This window comes from Apostichopus japonicus, chromosome 21 (genome assembly GCF_037975245.1).
Source record: "Apostichopus japonicus isolate 1M-3 chromosome 21, ASM3797524v1, whole genome shotgun sequence".
In the NCBI taxonomy this organism is placed as follows: Eukaryota; Metazoa; Echinodermata; class Holothuroidea; order Aspidochirotida; family Stichopodidae; genus Apostichopus; species Apostichopus japonicus.
This window is the reverse complement of record NC_092581.1, coordinates 10,929,295-10,945,524: the sequence shown is the minus strand read 5'-3', so window position 1 is coordinate 10,945,524 and position 16,230 is coordinate 10,929,295. Positions and strand designations below refer to the sequence as shown.

At 37.0% G+C, this 16,230-nt stretch overlaps 1 protein-coding gene across 1 annotated transcript; it reads left to right on the top strand.

Annotated features, from left to right (window-relative positions):
* Nucleotides 1–521: 521 nt before the first annotated feature.
* LOC139962863 (nuclear receptor subfamily 2 group E member 1-like) lies at nucleotides 522–15,636 on the top strand. The gene is made up of 7 exons (XM_071963248.1): nucleotides 522–862; nucleotides 6,674–6,907; nucleotides 11,860–12,149; nucleotides 12,771–12,890; nucleotides 13,562–13,658; nucleotides 14,451–14,600; nucleotides 15,131–15,636. Exons 1-7 carry the CDS (start codon nucleotides 808–810, stop codon nucleotides 15,391–15,393), a joined length of 1,209 nt encoding a protein of 402 aa, XP_071819349.1. The 5' UTR covers nucleotides 522–807; the 3' UTR covers nucleotides 15,394–15,636.
* Nucleotides 15,637–16,230: the final 594 nt, after the last annotated feature.

Below are 16,230 nucleotides of genomic sequence, written 5' to 3'. Positions count from 1 at the left end.
AGTGCAAACCAATTTTTCAGGAGAGACTTAACTGGCATCCCATCCCACCCCACCCTCACCCCCCCCCCCTTCCGAATAAACCCGGCGAATCACTCAACGGTCACCAGTATATTGCTTTCTCATTTTATCCCTATATTTATTACTTACCGATCTAAATCACCTTTTTGTCGGTGTGAATGCATTGAGCAGATATTTAAAACTAATTTAAAACCAAAAAGCCTTTAGGGTAAATAACGTAAATAAACGACAATAATAATAATAATATTAATAATTAATAATGACACTTTACTACGGAATAATTACACATAGTAACGATTTACGACACCGTTACATATCCTCAATTTGTAAGATTAAAAGAGGGTTTTTTTCTTCTTTTTTCAAACCACTGTGGTGAAAAGAAGAGGTTTGGCCATTCACTTTTGACTATACATACTCTCGACTCCCAAGCTGAATAACGGGGGTCTAGCCATACAAAAGAGACCTTGATTGGCAAATTGATTTCTTTGTTATGTTAATAAGGGGCGGACGCAAAGTCAATGTGGCTGAGTTGTCTGATATGGAAAGTCTTTTCTTTCTTGTATAGAATAGTTTATTATACGTCTGCTAAAGTTCCACTCAAGGATCGTTTACCTGTCGGTATAAGGCGACGGCAGTCCGGTAAAAGTTGAAGCAAAACGTCTGCTTTAGGTCTAAGTTTATTTATCGAGTGAACGGACAGGAAGGTTTTCTGTTGTATCGTGTTGCTATATTGTTAAAAGTTATCTGGAGTTTCAGCTTACTGCCTTTGTGGATTAAATTGCTACGGACATGAAACATATTTCTATAACTGAGAAGATGAATACCAAAACGGTGTCGACGTCTAGTGAGTTAATTGTTATTTTTTTTTTTTAAGTGGGACGGGTAGGGGGGGGGGATAGGTGTATCTCGTAATTGTGATAATGAGAATTAGACATAGGCATCTGAATAGACGGTGGGTTAACAAAATGACAAACGACAATGTTATATTCATTCAAATATTGACTCTTAAGTTCTCTTCATCTTTTGATTGCTAACCAAAAAGTAAAGTTTTCAAATTTCTATTATAATTATTTATAAAATTATATTATATGTGATATGGAATTATGTATCAGAAATGGATTTCTCGATTATTCCCAATGTAGCATAAAGTCCCCAACTTTCAATTGATGATTAAATGACAAAATTGCTACACTCTATATTTCATATTTTTCTTAAATCAATATTGTGATTTGTACGGTATGACTTCTACGATCTGCTGGGTGGGACGGGGATGTGTGTGTGTGGGGGGGGGGGTGGGTTGCTATTTTAAACAAAATATAGCAGTTATTGGGTAATTGATTCCCATAATGAGGATGTTTACAATACTTTCGTGCAAAAAAAAAAAAACCGAGACATAGACTCAGGATATAATTATATGTACCTCAAATTCTCAGGTTATCTAAAAGACAATTCAGTTGCGTCGTCAGATATGAAACCATAGTCTGTCGTGACACTAAAACAAGTCTTCCCTAGGCCTATTCGACTACTAGATATAAGCTGGAAAATATCTCATGTTTTACCTTTTGCTGAATTTTTAATCATGTCGTCTAAAGTCTTCCATATGGAAACGGATAAATGCAAGAGTTATGCATAGACCGCCAAAAACAAAAGAATTATACATAACACCAGGTTTGATATATTGTTTATTGCAGTTTGAATATTCAGATTTTAACATCACAGTTAATAATTCAAATGGTTTCGTTATAAGTTCGCCTCACTTCAGGCGCTTCTTCGGCGATTTGTTATATTTTCTTATGATTTTTTACGCATTTTTAGTATTGTAGTTATGTAAATTCAAAGTCACATCTAATGAGTAATATGCATATGTTACTATACATATAAATATATATATATATATATATATATATATATATATATATATATATTTACAATGATAAAACAATTTTCTAGGAAGTAAACTAATGTCAGTAATGCAGGTATTAGTTTCGAGATCAATTGCCAAAAGTAAAAAATATATTAAATATAATCTAAAGCTGTTTCTAAAAGAACAAATATTAAGGAAACCACATGCCTATATACATTGCACATACAGACAATAAAGGAACATGAACCTATATATTTAACAATGAAGAGACGTTTAGTTGCACGTGCATGCGTGGGACAATACTACAGATCACACCACTTTGGTTAACCATAAATATATGATATGTAAATACGATTTTTCCGTTATAACTAAATGACATTAATAGGAATTATACCAGGTACATTCATTATAACTCAATTAGAACTTTATGATACGAAATGGCATTAGTTACGTTAAATGAAAAGTTCAAACGACGTAGAAAGATGAATCCATTTGTGTAGCAATATATATTGTTAACTGTATAAGTATATAATCAAAGTATGGACTTAAAATTGTTTCAAACTCGAATTAAGACCGCGAGCCTCCTTTTCTCGTATTATTTTCTTTCTTTAAGAAACTACATGAGGAAGATTTTAAATTTTAGAATATTATTAACTTGTTGGCTGACAAGAAAACAGATAAAATTCTAAACTATGGCGAATCCAGGATTTCTAAGACACATTAATTATTAGCAGATGCTGATGAATATTCATTCGCACAATTTAATGTCCTGCTACTTGGGACAATTATCTAATGCCTCCGCAATACCGCTCTATACTGTCCTTCTAAATCATGCTCTAAAGCACTTGTACTGACAGTATGAACAGTTCCTTACCTTTATCTGATTCTAATGCTAATACCACTCTATTCTACCCTGTCTTATCATGCTTTAAAGCACTTGTACTGACAGTATGAACAGTTCCTATCCTTCATCTGATAGTAACATGATATTTATTCTGCCCATACTGTCATATTGTAACGGATCATAATAGTGCAGTATATATACAACAAATGTTCCCAACTTGTGGATGGGGAGGGGGGGGGGTTATAAAATTAATTGAGTGGTTTGCAATGTTAGGTGAGGTAAGAGCAGGAGGGACTTTTATTTGAACTTCTGACAGATATCCTAGTGAGAACAATATTGATAAAAAGCTTAAAATCTCAAATCATTTCTTTCGTACGCTTTTGTTTTCCAAAATTCAACTGATAATGTTTTCAGTAAACCCGAAGAAGTACAGCTATACATCATAATGAAAATTCTACGCTAAAATTGAGCCGTTTCATCGAAGGACTCCGTGAAGGATTATATACTAACTTTGTTGAGATAGCCTATATATAATATCAAATATGTGGTCGCAAATAATATTGAGTTAGGTTAACCTCAAAAATAATTTGTCCGCTCATCCCCCCCCCCCCAAATAAAGACAGCAAAGATGTGAACTAAACGTCATGATATTCTGTTATTGCGTCTGCATCTATAGCTATTGTATTAACGACAAGCCCTATTGTCCAATCGATTATCACACATCAAACAAACGCGTTTGATTGACGCGATTGATCTGTAACTCGACTTTTTAACTCATCAAAGAACGATAACAAGTAAGCTAGGAAAAAGGAACTGGTTGATTGACTTCTGACCAAAGATCGATTCTTCTTGTTCCCAACAAAAAAAAAACGGGTCTTGTTCACTCATTGCATGATCCTGCACTAACGCTTTTAAACTAGTCCACGGATTATTACGTTATATTAGCCTACATACCACCCGTTGGTGGGCAACAACCGGTATTACCTATACAAGGGGTGATAGTGTCCTTAAATTAAGACCTAGATATAAACGTATTTCTGCTATTATTGAAAGATCTATGTCAATTACTGTTCGTAGAATACAAGCGTTTGAGATGGGACAAGGGGGAGACGGGATATACCAAACATCAAATATGATTAGTTTCGTTTGTTACAATAGTCTCTCTTCCCATGTACCTCCTCAATAAAATTGACCAATACTGTCATATGCTGCAACGATGGACCTCGAAGCATATCCCAGACTGAGACATTTTATCCTCGAATTGAACACCACTAATGACTGTGAATAATTAAAAGGAGGTGAGGGAGGGGAGGAGGGAGAGCGCAGAACTTTTCAAACAATACTTTAGAAACATTGTAGCAACTTTTTAACCTGCTAAGATTTGGGTCCATGTATGACGATGGCCTTAAAAGACCTTGAAAAGTCTTTCCTGTTGAATTTTGTTCGTGGCTGAACAGCCTTACCCCGATGATACTAATAACCCCAGCCTCGTGCTTCACCCCCACCACCACTGGCCATTCATACACTTCTATACCACCGTGGGGTATTTACAATGGGTGGGAGCGATACCGCGCAGAACAGCGACAAGCTTACACTGAGCGGCGCTTGGAAAATAGTGAACGTGTATAAGAATTCGCAGATCTCACCCGGAAAGAGTTAGGTAATATAAAAAAAAAATATCGAGAAAATGTTTTGCAAAGAAAAACGTTTGTTTATCTTTACGACACTCTTCGCTGACAACTATATACTATTATCGTTGACAGTAAATATATATATATATATATATATATATATATATATATATGTGTGTGTGTGTGTGTGTGTGTGTCATAAACTTTGGACACCAAATGACAAAAAATATCATAATGCAAGATAAATTCATTAGCTATAAATTGAGAATATTCTCACTAAAAAAAATAGCTTACTGTCACACACTTTGGAATTAGTAGCCAATCTGACTTTAGGTTGGATATCCAAATCTCATTTTTACCGGGGCATATCTTTGTTAAAATTCATACTTTTGTTAGACCTTAATAATCAGTCAATCATTTTCAGTTATTGCATATACGACCCATTCGTTTGATGTAAGTTCACGACTTGAACGACATTTATTGGAAATGACGTCAGAGCACATTAGCGCTAGTGTAATTCGCTATCCGGCATGATGTACACAGAAACTTTCAATCTAAATGTAGATTGAACGAATTCATGTATCTAACGGACAAATCGAGAAAATCACACATTACTTGAATTATACTGCTTTGGTTTCTTTTGTTACATATTTTGTATTGTAGGCAACTGTGTGCTACAATATCATTTTCATGTTCTTTATGTATCCCAATAACCAACTATTAAGAGACCATGTCAGTTAATTTTTTTTTTAGCCTTGAACTTATTATTCATAAACTGAAGTCAATGCCTATTTTCACTAAAGCATAAAAACCCCGCACACACATGCATGCTAAGAGGCATCCTATTTCGGTCTTTGGTCTATAATTCTTACTACAAGTGACGCCTAGTTTACACCTAAAACTGAGAATCGAAACACGATGATGCCAGGGGATCAAACAAGAGTCTTCGCCTCCTCCCTATGTTTATGTGATATAATGCACTTTGTAACCGAGGTCGAAATAACAATGATTCGTTACAAATTGAATAGCCAAAAAGTGACTTTTGTTATTTTATAAGCAAGATGCTTAACTATAACTCTGCGGGGGGAACGAACGCTGAGGGTTTTGTTTGAAAATAGAACAATTCCGTTAAAACTTCACACCGGGGATGAATCCGTGATGAAAAGAAGTCAATACCTGATTGATGTTGTGTTTGTATATTGTTCAATTGTAACAATACTCTATGGATATTGCGGGATTTGCCGTACTTCAAGTTCATTAGTCAAGTACAAAGACACGGGTGTCGCCCGAGTTTCTTTGTAACCATAAGGTCGTCCAGCAATCTGAAATGATGAAGATCTAATAAACCACACTCTATACAGTTTGTAGTATACGGTAACATCGGATGACGCTTCGCCTCCCCCCGTCCTGACTCATGAGGACACCCCGAAGCGTATCAACTCTGTGCCACCCCATTGGCGGTTAATTGTTGTACGTTTCGATACTCTGACGGCCATGGGGGTTGGGTTGGGGTTGGGCAAAGGAGGGGAAGCTGGTTCTTGTCAGTAATGGAGAGGAGGGTCGTGATTCTGTCGGTTCAATAAATCGAAACACTACCATACATCTATCTACAAAACATTTATATACAGTACCGGCATCATGCGTATATCTGTGATGCATATATATCCACAGAAAAGAACGGATTTACTGCATGCAGTAAATGTTTAACTTGTAATCTCAATATAAAATTATGTTCTGTCAAATTCATATTAACAATAAAGTACCCTTGATATGACATTCAAAACTATTTTCCTTGCTAAATTTATAATATATTGATTTTCTTGTTGCACCTCGGAAAGTGCCATATAATGGTGTGTGAGTTAGAATAAGTAGTCCAGTCACTTTAATTGATGAGCCTCAGATATTAAAAGGAGTGATTTCAACAGTCTCTTATAAAACTGACTTCAGGCACCAAATTAATTCTGATACGTTTGGCGACCGTTAGAAACACATTGCTTTTAGTCCTGGTTGTATTTCATTTTCGATAATTTTTTTTGAGAAATTGACCCGTGGTTGGACTACTTAATCTTACACACGTTATGTCATTTCCTCAAGCAGATGCAATATACAAAACTCACCAGCCAAACATAACATTTTTATGGCATCTACTGACTTGTTTACAGTGCATTACAATTAATAAAACATTAATGTTCAGGCATGAGGGTGCTATACATCAATTTTAACGTTAAAAGAGCATTCCTTTAAGTCATTCTTCAAGACTATAAAATCGGTATTAATGGTCTCCGTTCCCTTTTTTTTTTATAAATTTAATTACAGGTCGCATTCTTGATATTCCATGCAAAGTTTGTGGAGACAGAAGTTCTGGTAAACATTATGGCGTTTATGCATGTGACGGTTGCAGCGGGTTTTTCAAGAGAAGTATTAGGCGGAACCGAACTTACATCTGCAAGAATCGAAGCGGTGGAAACTGTCCCATCGATAAGACACACCGTAACCAATGCAGAGCTTGCAGGCTAAAGAAATGTGTCCAGGCAGATATGAATAAAGATGGTAAGTTATTGAATATTCATATTCAGATATATTATGTTTATTGTAACGAGAAATTTTTCAAACGTATAAAAAGTATCGATGAAATTTATTTCGGATATAGGAAAATGATTTAAATAACAAAATCACCTAACAGGTAACATATCATAACAAAGATTCTATATTTTATCAAATGCAATGTTTGAACATAAATACAACATGTTTGAACTCGATTCCTCCTGGTCCAAATACTGATGTAAGTATAGCAAAGTAATATCACTACACCATATCGTCATCTTGTCTAACAACTCATTTCGAAATTACTCTTTGCAAAAATGTAGACTTAGTTGGCCAATGTATTTGAAAACTTCTTATTCTCCCTCAAATATAAAGTAACGTAATTTCAAAAGTACGCTTGGATATCGCGAATACGCCAGCAGATATGTAGTTCGTATCAAAATGTATGTGTTGACTATCAAAACAAGACTTAATCCTACCACACTTTCCTATACAGAGATACTAAGCCTAGCCTACTTCCAGCCGGGCTTGATTCTTTCCTGCCTTGACTAATTGCCAATGTTATACATTGGGATAATTGCTTATTTGGACAGAAAAAACGACTTTTCCATTCTTAATGTCGAAGATTGTCGAAGAAGAGTAAATCTGGTTAGAAGTGAAACATAATCATGAAAGTTATAACTAGCTTCATAAACTAAAGGGCAATAACAAATCCAGGTGCGTATCCAGGGGGGGGGCGTTGGGGGCGCGCGCCCCCCGGGTAAGGAAAAGAGGAGAGAAAAAAAAGAGAAGAAAAAAGGGAAAAGGAGGGGGAAAAAAGAAAAGGAGGAGAGGAAGGAAGGGAAAAGAAAAAGAAAAAAGAGAGAAAAAGGAAAAAAGGATTGAGTAGAAGATAGCCAAGACCTCGGGAAGATAAAGAGGAACAGCCATAGTTAAAGCGCTGATCCCTATAACATACACAGGGTAGCCAGTGACAGATCAAGGATTACGGAGGGGGTGTGCGCCTCACCCTACCCCTTACACCGACAACTCCATTTTTGACGTTTCCATTTTTCCTCTCTCACTAATGTATCTATATAAATACTATATATGGTCTATCATAACGCGTGTGTGTGTATGGACGCCTTAAACAATTGTACAATTGTGCTATATGGAACCAACTGTGGCTGGTCTTGAACTCGACCGAGTCGTCGGGGTACATGACGCATTTCGGGAAGGGGGCGACCGCCCCCCCCCGAGCAAATTTTCTTTATGACATCGCTAGTAATTTCAAAATAGACAATGCTTAGATGCAACTTACAAGGCCTGGGAAGTGTCATTTCCAGCGATCTGGGAGGCATTTTCGGCCAAAATTTTTCTTGTACGCTTCACGCCAACTCATGGTGGCGCTTCGCTTAGATAGTTTGCCTACAGGCTTCGCCCCTCCCTTGACAATTACTCGCTACACGCCTGTTCGAATTTGTAAAGCAAAGAGCAGATATAACATCATATCAGTGAGCATTGAAATGCATGTTCCACGATGAACAGCCTCAAAAACTGTCTATGTGTGTAGTAAAAGGCGTAGGAGCCCAATTGGATTTGGGGGCTGTAATGACTTGCCCGAAAAAAAGCCAAAATTTTTCGCGCGCCAAGCGCGCGTTCAACATATCAATGCCAATATCATATAAGCAAGCATCGGTCATTACAGTGCATGGCATCGTGTACCGCACGGTCCGTGAAAGTTGCACAGTATACCGTCGGATGCTATGTAAACAACCAAATGTCTTATGTAGATGGAGAAAAATCATACAGATTCAGTAGTAATGTCGGCCAAGCTTAGAACTTTATTTTAATTACCAAGGAGATCATTTTTAAGCTATTCATTGCTATTTATTTTTCTTTCAGTAGGTGCCCGAAAAAGATGGGGAAAAATTTGGTTGCGGGGGGGGGGGAGGGGGGCTGCAGCCACCGCCTCCTACGGGACCTACGCCTATGTGTGTAGTGTTCGGTTTCGATATACCTGATATCGGAAATATCTGCTATTTTTCATTTCCTTCAACCAAGTTTTATAATAGCCATTATAAGAGGTTGCAATATTTCTACACCAATAAATTAACTGTGTCTGAATTTTCGACAATTTCCTCACCAACATTCTTCATCATACTTTCCTCTACTCGTGCAACTTTGACCTGTCTGTTAGGGGTTCAAGGAGGTTTTTCTATATTGCTTGTCCATAGACTGAATTTTCTGCAACATTATGGGTATGTTTTGAAGTGATTTTATTCACGAGAAATAGGAATTTTCAAATTCTCAACAAATAATGGGCTTTAAACCTTCAAAAGTGGGGCTTTCGGATATTGTGGGCCGTGACGTAGAATCACCTACAAAAGCAATGATCCATAGGACATGCAATGAGGTCGAACATGATGTGTGACAATCTTCAAAAAGGTTATGGATGGAAAAAACTTTTGGGAAATACTTGGTTCTCAGGCAAAAGTGTTCATCTGGTTGCTCATTTTCAAGCCCGAGAAGTGCTATTTCCGGTGATCTGGGGGTATCAAAACCAGAAATTTTCTTGTACGCTGCGCGCCAACCGATGGTGGCGCTCCGCTTAGATAGTAATTCGCGCCCCCCGGGTTAGAAAATCCTGGATACGCGCCTGAAATCCCTCCCCGATTTTTCTATGCAAAATAAACAATATACACAGGGATATACATCTGCCATACATCTTGTGTTATATATGATTAGTCTAATTCGGTGGAAGTGAAAGTACTTTAAAATGTTTTATTGAAATACACCGTATCAAATTTCTGTTTCTATGTAACTATGGCAACGACAACTTATTTTGGTTTGTCCACATGTGTTTGTGAAGTGGAACATATATTGCAAACAGAACCAGCTGATATAAGTAGGTCTTCATATGCAAAGAATAGCTTAGGCTCGCTAAATTGTTTTCATCACGTTGAACATTCACTCAGACATCGCAAAAAAACAATATTTCGTATTGATGTATGTGTGTGTGTTTTCTTTGAGGAATCACGAAAGCTGTTTCCGTTCCCTCAAACAAAGATCCCATTTCACATTGCATTCATTTGAGTTAATGGTATTGGATAAATAGTAATTAATCTATTAGTTGTGAAAAGTAATTCGTGTGTTTATATACATATATATATATATATATATATATATACATATATAATATTTAAGTCCACCAAAATAAAATATGTATAATTCACCATTGTGATGCTACAGTAAATACTTCTTTTGGAAACCTGAGCAGCATTTTTTTTGGTCTTCATAATTTCATCATTCCATTTGGCATTTTGGTGAACTTAAAGTAAAAGCTTTTATTTTCTCGCGTATTTTATTGTACATTCAACGATAGAACATTGTAATTTGTATTATCAGAACTGCAGCTTTTTGTGGTAAGAAGCTAGAAATCTTCAATCCATTAGAATTTTAAGATTATTACATTTCAAGTACATTGAATTACACTACTCCTATATATATACAAGCGGCCTAAGCTCGAGGCACTGAACACCTGGGTAGATGGTAACAGTTTTAATCAGTCAGATTTATAACAAGACATGCTACTCCACTCTCTCCCTCTTCCTTTCCCCTATTATTCATTCTATACCACAGCTCTTGACAACTTGTCAAAAGCGAATCAAAAGGCACCGAAAAAACCTTGGAAGTTAATAGATACAAAGGTTTCCTATTCGTCAACTCTTTTACAAACTCCTTATCTTTCTTCTATCAAACTCTCAAACTCTTCTGAAGGCCCCCTTTCTCCTAATCCAAACGCTCATCATATCTTTCTAATGGACGGTTTTGTATCCCTTGTTTACTTTTAACGCACAACCTGGAGACATGGGTGTTAGGTGCCCTGTAAATACAGTGGGAGGATTAAAACACCTTTCAGGATTGAAATCCTGCTAGGGTTTTATAGTCTCTTTCTTTCATTCTTTTTTTCTCTCTTTTAATTCTCTAACCTGATGAAAAAGGTAGCTTTATACAGGCAACACACGTTTCTACTTCCGTTATTGAACGATCAATAGAAGTGATGAGTTTTCATTGATTCTTCTTGTCAGTTACAGCGAGATGCTCACTTTTATAGACACAACTTTTTTAGTTAACGGAGTTGCGAATACAATCGCCATCTTGTACGTTTGTTGACAATATGAGATGGTGAACAAATCACTTCGAAACCTCAGAATAAAATATATTTCACTTTGGCAATTATATAACATGCACTGCCATCTCAGTGAGCCATGCTAATTGCACCCCTCCCTCCCACTTATAATGACATATACATCAGGGGTTTAACTCTTTTAGTTCCTTGATTTTGTTATTTTTCGTAAGTGGGCCTGACGTTTCGATCCTAGCAGGATCTTCTTAAGAGGCTGAATGACAAGTGACAACTTTATACATTCTCTTACACAGGCTTTTTAGTGGATAAGCAGTTTGCTAACATTTTTTTTCGTATAATATTTTTATAACAAGTAAATAGTGTAAATTCTGCTTACCACACTCTATAAGGCAGTTTGGGGGAAGGGGGGGGGGATGGTTGTTGTTTATTTTTTATGCTTCCATTCTGAATAATTTGCTTGTCTACATTGCACCTTTTACAGTCCCCCAACCTATTATTCTGCTTTTTATATCCACTATCCTGCAGGAGCTGATTGATCAGGCTCCTCTCCCTTCCTCCCCCACCCCCCACCGTCACACCCCCTGTTACAGACAAACATAAACTACTTCAGTAGCGCCAATGTCTATTCCACCACTCTGACAAACGAACTAAGTAACATATAACGAGAAACAGAAATACAATAAACACAGAAACAAAATTAATACAATCACTGACGGATTTGTGACGTCACTCTTAGACTTACTCAAGTCAACTAGTTCTACTTCTAACGCAGTGTACTAATCGCATGAAACTAGTTTTTCAATCTTTCTTTCTTCTCTGTAATATTCAGCCGTTCAACACGAAAGAGGGCCACGGAATTCCACGATCAAGAAACAAATGGCAATGTACCTGAAGGAGTCGGCGGCTGCGGCGGCTGCGGCGGCTGCAGTCGCTGTTGCCAACGGTGAATTCGCTGGTAACTTTGGTGGTGTCTTCTCATCTCAGGGAGCTCTTTATCACCCACTTGTCACAACAACGGAGTGTTACTCACACATGGTTGTAAACCCAGAAGTTAACAGCGGGTATCCTCTATTACAGCTGCCATCCACGACTTCAATGCCATGTATAACAACCCCAAAGGTAAATAAAAAAATGAGTCATCAATCTTGAATGCCAAGTTTAATTAATTTTGTTTTCATATACGTACTTTAGGGTAGGGTAGGCGACAATGCCAAAAAAAATATCATCCTCAAAAATAGACATAATTGTCCGAGTTTCCCTCTTGTTGTAACCCGTCACCTACCCCCCCCCCCTCCCACATTCACTGAAAAATAAATTGCAAAACCTCAATCTCAACAAGAGAAAACGCTGCGTACTGCTAATTCACACGTCAAAAAGACACTTGCATATATAGATTAACGTGGAAAGGTACATGGCTTGGCGTTGCCATTCTAGCGCACTTTTCGTCTGTTTTCAAAAGTAGGCCGATAACCAAAGGGTCATACCTCCTTCATTCTATATGTGCACACACAAAAAGGGTCATAGAAATTCAATAACACAATGGTATAAAAATGACCCTATGAATTTCAGAACTATGACTGTCTCTATGATATCCTATATATGTATATGTATATATATATATATATATATATATATATATATATATATATATATATATATATATATATATATTAACTATAGAGCATGTAAACAATATATAGTTAACGATATTTGACATTTAATTTTTCTTTCTTTTTTCAGTATGTAAACGAGGTCCTCTCTGTAGAATCGATGAGAGAAGTAGCTGCTAGATTACTTTTCATGAGTGTGAAATGGTCAAAGAATGTCCCGGCCTTTCTGTCACTACCACATTCAGACCAGGTAAGAACCACATAACAACAGCCAAATTTCAATTTAGTTTGAAACAATGTGAAAAAAAAATGAAAAAAATGTGAAATTAATGAAGATAAGAAAGCCAGCACTTTGAATATCTCTTCCCCGCGACGGAAAGAAATCATCGCATCAAATATATAACAGATCATCCAACCCTTTTATTTTGTTGACCGAATATCGCCTGAAGGATCCCTGCTAGGGATCAAACAGGATATATAAACATTCTTAAATTGCGAGGAGATACTTGGGTGACTTCTAATTTCTTTCTTATTCATGACGTAAAAAACAAAAATTGCTGATTCGAATTTCTTACTAATTTTGCTCAATAATTTGACTCTGAGTGTGTGCTCGTCAACTCATGAATCTCTTTACAGCAATCTCTTTGTCTTAGCTCGTAAAGTATATATGACTGCACCCTTTTTTGTAAAGCACGTAAAACCAGACAACACATTACATGTAACCACGTGATTTATTATTTTCGTTCATGCGGATTGGACTGGAAAGTTTACTTCGATGTCCAAAACTGCTTTGTTTTATTTGTGAAAGAGAAACTTACTGAAATTTATTTTTATGACACTGAAGTTCTATCATACCGAGTTAGAGATCGTGAAAACAACAGAAATGTTTTAACTTCTTATCCCCCCCCCCTCTCTCTCTAGATGAAGCTCTTGGAGGATGGTTGGAGGGAGCTGTTCATTCTTGGAGCTGCTCAATGGCAGTTAAAGATCGACGTACAAGCTCTAATGGAATCTGCTGGTAAGTTATATACTTTCTTGGCTTATATGACGTCATAACTCAATGATAAATACATAGTTTCTCATTGAATAATAAAATTGCTATCTAAACGCTATGACACTTGCTATTGAAACCTTGCTACATCACCCCCATCTCAACATGGTGGGATGTGAATACTCCATATCTCCATGAATGACCATAACTTGTGCCTTCACCAAGGTAACTCTAAACTACGAAAGCCCATTAGTGTCATTCGGAAAGATATTTCAATTCGTTCCGATTTACAAATCGATTATTCATGAAAACGAATGAGTGTTTTCGATGATAATTCGTTCAAACGAATACAGTTTTGAAAGGGGAAAAATTAAAATATACCTTTTCAACAATTTCATGCGCTAATGGGCTTCCGTACTAAAATAATGTACGCTACCGGTTTTTGACAGAATTGCTTGTTTAGGCTGTAGCCTAACCATTAAATACACACACACTATTTCAATAAAGTTACAATCCTTACAAATATACAACTAGAAATACTTTTCATACATGCAACCATTTTTGTCAATATGTTGTCCAAAATATCTAATTGCTTATTATATTTGAATCCTAGCATATATTTTAATTCATAATTATGCAAATAAGTCATAGGTATACGATAGTCGCTTCAGAAGCTGAACCATATTATGTTCTCTTTTGATATATAATGAGTGTCCAGGTATCTTTATTCAGAGTATGGAGCTATTACGGACAAAATCCAAGAAGCCGGTTGCATGATTTTTGTAATTTTATTTCTTTCTCTCTTTTCACTTCATCTAGGTTTACGACAAGGGGTCACACCAGCGGAGAAACTGGCGGCTATAGCAAGTGAACTTAAGGTGCTCCAAGAATTAATCTGCAAAATGAGGCAACTTGGTGTTGATGCAACAGAATATGCTTGCCTTAAAGGAATCGTCATATTTAAGAATGGTAAGACACACATATATTGTTTAATTATTTTTATTTCTGTCTAGAAATTACAACAATGAAAATCGTCAGTGTTAGGATCGCAGACATTTTTTTGTTGCATTTACGGGATGAAGAGTGGAATTTGATTTTTAACAAACTTCATATAGACGAACCGTGAAGCTAAAATTATATCCAAATACCAGTTTAGTTGTCCAAATACCAGTTTGGTTGCCATTAGCTAAGCATCTGGTCCTCTTAAATACAAGAATATAATATAATTTTTTATTCTATCATATACGTCGATCAAGTTAGCCTGATTTACATGCAAAGTCTATTCAAACGTTGTTTTTTCTTGTTGTCAAATTAAGCTAATTACATCGGGAACGCACCATTTTGAGCGAGGAAGGAGACTTCCTATTGCGATTGAAGAAAGTAATACACAATGTAACCTATGTAACTAAAGCTATGAAAATGTGTATCATATGTTTTGGAAAATTCCCAAAATTTCACCAATGATTCTATTCCAATCTTTTACCTTTCTTCTTGTTCAGATCTATCCGGGTTACATGAAGCTGCATCAGTAGCAACCTTACACGAGCAATCACAGCTAACTTTGGGTAAATACATTACCCTTAGACACCCTGCTCAGCCTTTCCGGTTCGGAAAGCTCCTGCTGTTACTGCCGAGTTTGAAAGCTATCCGGGCCTCTTCGATAGAGCAGGTCTTCTTCAGGAGTACCCTGGGGACGATGCCGATTACGTCAGTTCTCACAGATTTATATAAATCAGATCAATATTCCGTATTATTACCTTAGAATATCACTTACAACTCAGTATCCAAAATGGTGGACAATTAGCACCTGACTGAAATAGGAGAAAGAGGAGAAGGCAACCGGCAGTATGAGCAGAAGGAGGAGGAGGAGGAGGGGGAGAAAGAGGATGAGCAGGAGGCGGAGGAAGAAAGGAAAAGTCATCTACGTAGTTCCAGATAACAGTGCCAAAGATTAAATAGAGGACAATAATGGCGACGAACCCCCCCCCCCCCAAAGAAAAAACAATCACACAAAATAGGTAGTCAATAAATTTAAATCTCGAAAATTTCATACAGTTTGCAGGCTACAGACTCGTATGTTTTTTTGTTCGCAGGGGGGTGGGGTGAAGTGGGGTTGGGTGTGGTGGGGTAATTTACGAAAGAGATTAGTGTTTTATATGTACGGCTGCTGATCCCGAATTTTCTCGCAAGATGGCGACGGGTAGGGGGGGGGGGGAGTGTGGGAGAGAAGAATTGATAGACACCGAAATTAATATCGAAACTCGATACTAGAAAACATCGGTAAAGCAGGAACGAATGCGAAACGTTCTGTAATTAAATATATTTCCATGTATGCTGGTTTTAGCAAAATTATGATTACTGCTGCATATATTTAGTTCCAGAATATTGCATCAGGGCGGACCCGGCTCCTTTTCTGGATCCGTCCCTGTTACATAGGCCTACTAAAACATCAGAGCAGCACGTTAACCGTGATCATTTCCGGTTTTTCTGTATATTGCGATAGCACCGTATTTGTATCTTCATTTCCACCGAATTGACTTTGGTTAAACGATCGTCGTTATGGACCTAAACAGGGCCGGCCAATATTTGAGTTCTAATC

Excerpts from the sequence above, each read along its gene's own strand:
- LOC139962863 (XM_071963248.1), top strand. The coding sequence starts at position 808 with ATGAAACATATTTCTATAACTGAGAAGATGAATACCAAAACGGTGTCG. Across the intron at positions 6,908-11,859 it reads GGCAGATATGAATAAAGATG|CCGTTCAACACGAAAGAGGG; the intron begins GTAAGTTATTGA and ends TGTAATATTCAG. Across the intron at positions 12,150-12,770 it reads CATGTATAACAACCCCAAAG|TATGTAAACGAGGTCCTCTC; the intron begins GTAAATAAAAAA and ends TTCTTTTTTCAG.